General features: G+C 43.9%; 1 protein-coding gene across 1 annotated transcript in view; it reads right to left on the bottom strand.

The window, feature by feature from the left end:
* TRPM8 (transient receptor potential cation channel subfamily M member 8) overlaps positions 1-7,500 on the bottom strand; it is a 275,582-nt gene that overhangs the window by 246,107 nt on the left and 21,975 nt on the right. The window contains exons 4-5 of the mRNA XM_015824215.1: positions 6,406-6,578; positions 4,720-4,894 (exon numbers count right to left, since the gene is read on the bottom strand). Of these exons, the coding sequence (XP_015679701.1) occupies positions 4,720-4,894; positions 6,406-6,578 (348 nt within the window). The remainder of the gene's footprint in view (positions 1-4,719; positions 4,895-6,405; positions 6,579-7,500) is intronic.

The following is a 7,500-nucleotide window of genomic DNA, read 5'->3' as shown; positions in this document are numbered from 1 at the left end:
GGTGAGGAGGCTGAAGAAGCCAATTTTGTTTGGCCAGTTAGATGGGTCCATTGCAGGGGGGAGTTCCAGCCACCCTTGCCATGCAGCCCATCCAATTTACCATAGGGGATCACACAGAGACTTTGACTTTTGTGGTGACCCCTGAAATGGAGTGCCCCTTATTTTAGGGATGGCATGGTTAATGAAGTGGAACCCAAGAATGGACTGGAGGATGGGAGAACTGAGATTCCCAAAAGGAAAACACAGTGTAAGGGGAGGGAGTCTCAGCCCCAGAAGGGAGTAGAGGTCCAGAAGGTGTAGCAATGGTGAGTGATGGGGGACTGTATGACATACCTGAGTAATATCGGGATCTAGCTGAAGTATTCAGCGAAGAAAGGTCCGACGAACTACCTCCCCATCAACCCACAGACTGTGCCATTGAGATCTTACTGGGAGCGAAACTACCTAAGCCGAAAATGTATTCCATGACCCCTCGGGAGTTGGAAGAGCTAAAAAAATTTATAGACAAGAATTTGGCAAGAGGTTTCATACAGCCAGCAAAACCCAAAACAGCAGCCCCCATGTTATTCCACGAGAAAAAAGATGGGTCTTTTTGCCTCTGCATAGATTATAGATCTTTGAATGCAATTGGAATAACTTCTACCCACTCCCCCTAATGAAGGACATGTTAGCGCACTTGGAGAAGGGAATTTTTTTTCAAAACTGGACTTGTGGGAGGCATATTACTGGGTCAGAATTAAGGAAGGGGACAAGTGGAAGACAGCATTCAATTGCCCCATGGGATGTTTCCAATTTAGAGTGCTTCCATTTGAGTTGCAAGGGGCACCTGCCATATTCATGCAACTGATAAATGAAGTGCTCTAGGAGCACCTCTACAAGGGGTGCTTGTCTACTTAGACATCCTAATATTCACAGAGACCAAAGAAGAGCATGTCAAACTGGTCAGAGTGGTGCTAAATAAGTTACAAGCTGCCTGACTTTATGCCAAATTATCCAAATGTGAATTCCATAAGGAAAGTATTGATTACCTGGGGTACTGCATATCTCAAAACAGCATAGAGATGAGTCCTGAAAAGGTCCGAGTGTTCCGCCCCACACCCGGAAATAGGCTAACACATATGAAGAACGGTTACAGGAACTGGGCATGGCTGATCTAGTGAAGAGAAGGAATAGGGGAGAGATGATAGCAGTGTTCCAATATTTGAGGGGCTGTCACAGAGAGGAGGGGATCAACCTATTTTCCAAAGCACCTGAAGGCAAGGCAAGGAATAATAGATGGAAACTGATCAGGGAGGGATTCAACCTAGAAATAAGGAGAAATTTTCTGACAGTGAGAACAATGAATCAATGGAACAGCTTGCCTTCAGAAGTTGTGGGAGCTTCATCACTGGAAGCTTTCAAGAATAGACTGGACTGCCATCTGTCAGAAATAGTGTAGGGTCTCCTTCTTGGGTGGGGGTTGGACTAGATGACCTACAAGTCCTTTGTTGATGGCATCAACTTTTCTAAATACCAACTCTCCAACATGATTGCTATGGATGAAATTGCAGTGTTTATGGCCTCAAACAACAATTGATCAGAGGGGTGCCTCATCAATCTACATTCCTTCCACTGGTTACGAAAGTTCACGTGTTATCTGTATTTTGGCAATTCGCCTGGATGGAAACAAAGCCCCAGCTCTAATCATCAAGAAAGATAAGATTGAACGTCTTTCAGGCATTTATGTTCTTGAAACCAAAAAAGCCTGGTGCACACAAGCAGTTATAAGGAAGTGGCTCGATTTAATGCTGCCACTTATTTTGAGAGGTGGCCAAAGTGGTCTGCTAGTCTGGGATTCAGCCAGCACTCACCATGGTAAAGACATGAAGAAGTTCCTTGCAGAGAAAAGAATAGATTAAGTAATGATTCCTGCAGGAATGACTGCCTATCTCCAGTCTCTGAATATTGAGATAAACAAGCCATTCAAGGACAATTTGCACAGGGAAATCAATGACTACATTGAACACAGAATGGAGAGAAATCAGTGTGGAAACTTTGTGAAGCCTAGCCTGCCAGAGGTTGTGACATGGGTGAAGAATTCATGGGATAAAATCACTGACAGCTGTGTTGCCAATGCACTATGAGCAGGCTACATGCTCATTTAAGGAGACCTCTATTCCTGGACATGAGAGATTGGGCCAATGGTTCTACTGGAAATGGAGTCGCAAGAAATTCGGACCAGAATTTGGGGTTTGGGAGTTACCGTATGAAAATGTTGCAAAAGAAGATGACATGACTGTTTTTGAATAAATGTTGTTTGTTTTTCGTCACCATTGTGGTTGCCCAGGGGTATGGGGGTTAGGTATTGTGGGTTGGGGTTGGGGTTGGGATTAGGCATTGAGGTTGCCCTGGAGGGAATGGGTGTTAGGGTAAGGCATGGGAAGCCTGGCTATGGGACACCTGTGGCATGGTAAGCAAGGCACAGGGGGCAGATTCCCCCCTACCTGCCAAACCTCATGGCAGAAGCACCGTCCTGCACAAGCAGCCAAAACAGGACATTGTGGGTTGGGATTGAGGTTGGGTTGGGGTTAAGATTGGGGTTAGGATTTGCCTTTGGGTTGGGCATTGTGGGTTGGATTTAGGGTTAGGATTGGGGTTGGGACCTGGACAGGGACCCACACACACATGTCAGCCTGCTTTCTTACCACTCTGCATAAGCAGGGTCTGGCCTGGGTGGTGTGTGGTGCAGGATACCTCACCAAATGTCCCAGGCTCCTGTCCTTGTGGCCAATTCATGTGCCGAGGAGTGGGCCTCTGCCTTCCATCAGGTGGCACTGGCCAGGACATCCAGTAGGGTGGACAATGGCCTCTCATGCTGCACTGTGAGTGGCAGGCTTTCAGCTGTGCATGGCAGGTGGGGAATGCTATACCTGGGGCACCTTTTAATGGACTTCCCAAGAAGATCCCGCGGTCAGCCAAAAAAAAACCCCTTGGGTCTTACCATACTGCTGGAGTCCAAAGGAAGAGAGCAGCCACAGAAGAAGTGGGGCAGAGGCGTGACAGGTGTTGGGGAGTGGGAGGCCTGGCTCTGGTGGTCCTGAAGTAAGCAAGTGCAGGACACGCAGAGCAGCTCTCCCACCTGCCTCGCGGTGGCAGCACCAGCACAACACGCCATGTGGCATCCTGCTGCGAGTGGCTGCAGAAGTGGGCAGCAGCCACGCAGATTTCTGCTGGACGGGACTGTTGGTGCCACCGCTGTGAGGCAAGGCAGGTGTCAGGAAAAAAAATAAGGCATCCCCTGAAAATAAGACCTAGTGCTTCTTTTGGAGGCAAAATAAATATAAGCCCAAGTTTTATTTTCAGGGAAACATAGTACTCTTGGTAAAATCATGTCACATGAGTTTCTTTTTCTGGAAATGCCAACTGGACAGTTGACATAATAAACATTTCACATCTAAATATGATCCCAGAAAAGAGCAGGAATCCGGGCCCTTGATTTACATGCCAGTTAATTAGTTTTGCCATGTCTTAAACATTTCTTTGTATTCTAAAGATATTTGCTATCCAATTTCTGAGAATCTAAAAAGTCATTACCTTAAAACTTAGGGTAATGTAGGAAGACAGCACCCCCCCCCCCAAGAAAAAGAAATATTTTGAAGGAATATTAAAAAGGCAAAATATTATATTTCCCCAAAGGATCTTAAAGGCAGAAAAGCAGGCCCAGTTTTTCTTAATAGAAACTCAGGAAACCACCTTTTAGAAATGCAGATTTGATAATCCCATTCAGCCCCATTCATGAGCAAATACTACCAGGCAGAAGCCCATTCAAGACAAAATATTTTGAAAGCCCCTGCAGGAAAACTGACAGCTAACAATAGCAGAGTGCTAGAATTAGAACCAGCACCCCCTCACCAAAGAAATCCAACACAGGAAGTAAGTCGTCAGCCCCAGCCCCAGAGAAGCAGGACATAATAGCAGGACATTATGTCCTTTGGGACATAATAGGATTAATCCACCAATACAAAAAGGACACACTCAAAACCTCAGGTCAAAGTTCATGCCACAAGAACAGGAACTCCAAACACAAAAGCCCAAGAAGGCATAAAAACCCACCACTCCCAGCAACACATGGTCAGCTGCTCCAGAGCCTCATGTCTTGTGCTTCTGCTCTTCAATACATTATAACCTTCTTTCTAAAGCAGTCTCCATTTTGTTTCTTCCCAGCTTGGACTGGACCCTGATGAAGACTTTTCTTTCAACAACCTATAACATCTCATAGGACCTGACTTAGCATTACAAAAATGCATTGTTATCCATGTATCCACACAAATACTCTAGAGAAATATGATTCTCTTAATTAGTTCAAACACAAATAATGAAAATTTCTGGCTCCTTAGGGTATGGTTTTTCAGAGATTGCATGCTATGAGTTCAAGATCTGAAGTTGATAGTTTCGCTCATATTCTTTTGTAAATCACAGTGTACACAGAAATAATTTTCCATGTGTTCCATCGAATAACTGTACAGTATAATCAATAAAGAAAATATTTTATCTTAAATATATTGATTCATTCACTTGTTACATCAATATAGTTGCCTTTTAAATATAACTTGTCCTAGTTAAAAAAAAAACCTAAACAATATGTAAGTCAAATGAATTTATTCATCCTCAAAAATAACTATAACATTTGGTGTTAATTAATACTTAATTCTAAAATAATAATCCCTATTAGAAACTGACCTGGAATAATACGCTCTGAAATATATTTTTCTAACTGGGTGCGTAGCTTTGTCTCTATGCCTTGATACCCATGAGTTCCATTATCCACCAAAATTAGATGAGTATGGTTATTATCCAAGCAGTATAAAAGGTCCTTCTTGAGATCATCCATGATGTAGTGTGCTGAATAGTATGTCTGGGAATTAGATGAAATATTTATGTATAAAGTTCCTTTCAACATCATATTTTTTGCATTACATAGTATCTTTAGCAACCCTTTTTCAAATTTTGAGAAATGAAGGAGGTTAATAACACAATAAATGCATATTCATTTGGACAAGAAATCACACTAAACTGAGCTCATGAACTTTTGGAATGTCAAACCCTGAGCAGAGCTGCATTGGTTGCAATATCTGCAAGCATGGCTCTCTTGAGGTTGCCTATGCATGCTGCTACCAGATATGCAGGGCATCAGCCTCTTTGCATTGGCAAAAACAATTTCTCCATGAAGAAATGGATGGGAAGGTAGGAGCCAGGATTTGGAGGAATGCAAGAAGTGGACCTTTTGTTTACATTTCACTCATTTATTAACTCTATTCTTGTAAGCAGGCATTTGAAAATAGTGTCACCAATTTTGATATGCAGGTTTCCCTTAATTCTTTTAGCTTTTTTGCTAAATTATAACTTAGCATGGCTCATCTTTGTGTGAATATAATCTTTGTTTTATTCTATCCTTTCCTTATTTTGTCAATTTACACAATTCATTTCTAAGACTAATTTGACTTTCCACATGGTTTGCAGATAGATTGTTTTGTAACTGATACATTATTTGCAATATTCTTTCAGTTATTTCATTAATCAAGATCTATAATTGTTCAAGCTTCAAGAACTATATACTATATAATGTTACGATCTTGTTTCAAGTATCAGTGTAGATGTGAAGCAATAGAATAGATTTAAATGAGTAAATCTCCCCCATACGATACTCAGCTGTACATTTCCACCCCAGACCACCCCAACGTTGCCCTTGACGTGATGGCCCGTTGCCTGGAGGCCGTACGGGTCTGGATGGGGAGGAACAGATTCAGGCTCAACCCTTCCAAGACCGAGTGGCTGTGGTTGCCAGCGCCTCGGCATAGTCAGCTGACACCATCGCTGACTATAGGGGGCGAAACTTTGGCCCCCTCGGAGAGGGCGCGCAACTTGGGAGTCCTCCTGGATTCGCGGCTGGCACTGGATGACCATTTGTCGGCCGTGACCAGGGGGGCGTTTTATCAGGTTCGNCAGGGTGCCGTCGGCCAAGCAATGTCAGCTGGCGACCCCCAGGGGGAGGGCCTTCTCTGTGGGTGCCCCTGCCCTCTGGAACGAACTACCCCCCGAGATCCGGATTATTCCGGATCTCCTTACTTTCCGCCGCGCCCTCAAGACATGGCTTTTCCAACAAGCGGGCCTGGCCTAGGGAGGATTTTTAAACTGGGTTTTTAAGAAATTTTAATTATCACAACACAAAAATTTTGGTTTTAATTTGGTTTTATTCGGTGGGGTGTGTGGGTCTTTCTTTGTTTTAATAATGTTGTGAGCCGCCCTGAGTCCTTCGGGAGAAGGGCGGGATATAAATTGAAATAATAAATAAATAAATAAATAAATAAATATGTAATGTTGGGACTGAAATAATGTTGAATGTTAATTGTTAATCAAATTCAGTACCTCAGTATCACAGCTTCTGATAAGATTCTCACGATTAGATACCATGCCCCAAGCAGCTATGCCAATAGCAACCACATTCTCTTCAGAGCTCCTACTGATAGTATTATCTCGCACTACTTCTCCAATATACTTCATCAGTCCATAATGGGTACCACCAGTGAATATCCAGGCTCCTGCAAGTCAAATATATTATTTGTTTATTCATTTACGAGTGTGCCACTCAATCTAGCAAGGATTCACAGCAATTCAACATCTTCATCAACAATTTGGACGAGGGGATAGATGGGAACTTATCAAATTTGCAGACAACACCAAGCTGGCAGGAATAGCAAACACTCCAGAAGACAGGCTTAGGATACAGGAGGATCTGGACAGACTTGAACACTGGGCGCTATCTAACAAAATGAAATTCAATGGTGAAAAAAGTAAGGTTCTACATTTAGGCAAGAAAAATCAAATGTACAGGTATAATATAGGGGGTACTGTTGTGTCCTGAGCCTGCAAAAGCAGGCTCGGGACGTTGCAAGAGTCCCGGGCATTTGCAAAAGCTGCCCGGGACCAGACTGAGTGGCGCCGGCCTTGTGCGCATGCGCAAGGCGGGAAAATACCGCCTTATGATTGGTTGAACTTGCCCGGGGATCAGAAGGTATAAATAGAGGCCTGCGTGCCTCTGCTCGGGTTGTTCATAGAATGGAAGCAGAGAATAAAGACTTGTTAGAAATGCTTCATCTCAAGCGCCATTATTCTCCGGACTTAACAGTGGCGACGAGGATGGGATCCAGTCTATACAGCTAGGAAAGCTTGAAGACTCACCCAAAGAAGTCCGGAAGAGAAAACGGCGTGGAAGTCAGCATTATCCTGCCAGTACGAAATCGCTGGAGGGTGCGTGCAGCTGCAGAAGAAGACCCTGATCCTCGATCATGGCGAAAGTTGGGCGTTTAGCGGAATTCGACGTCTCTCACCCCGAGAGGTGGGAATCTTATGTTGCAAGAGTCGAGACGTATTTCCGCATAAACCAGATTCGGGAGGAAGGCTTAAAGGCTGCCACATTGTTGTGCGTTTGTGGGCAAGACGCCTTTGAGATCGCCGAGAGCT

This window comes from Protobothrops mucrosquamatus, unplaced genomic scaffold (assembly GCF_001527695.2).
Source record: "Protobothrops mucrosquamatus isolate PMUCROS unplaced genomic scaffold, P.Mucros_1.0 scaffold2160, whole genome shotgun sequence".
Taxonomy (NCBI): Eukaryota; Metazoa; Chordata; class Lepidosauria; order Squamata; family Viperidae; genus Protobothrops; species Protobothrops mucrosquamatus.
This window is presented reverse-complemented; position numbering and strand designations above follow the sequence as displayed.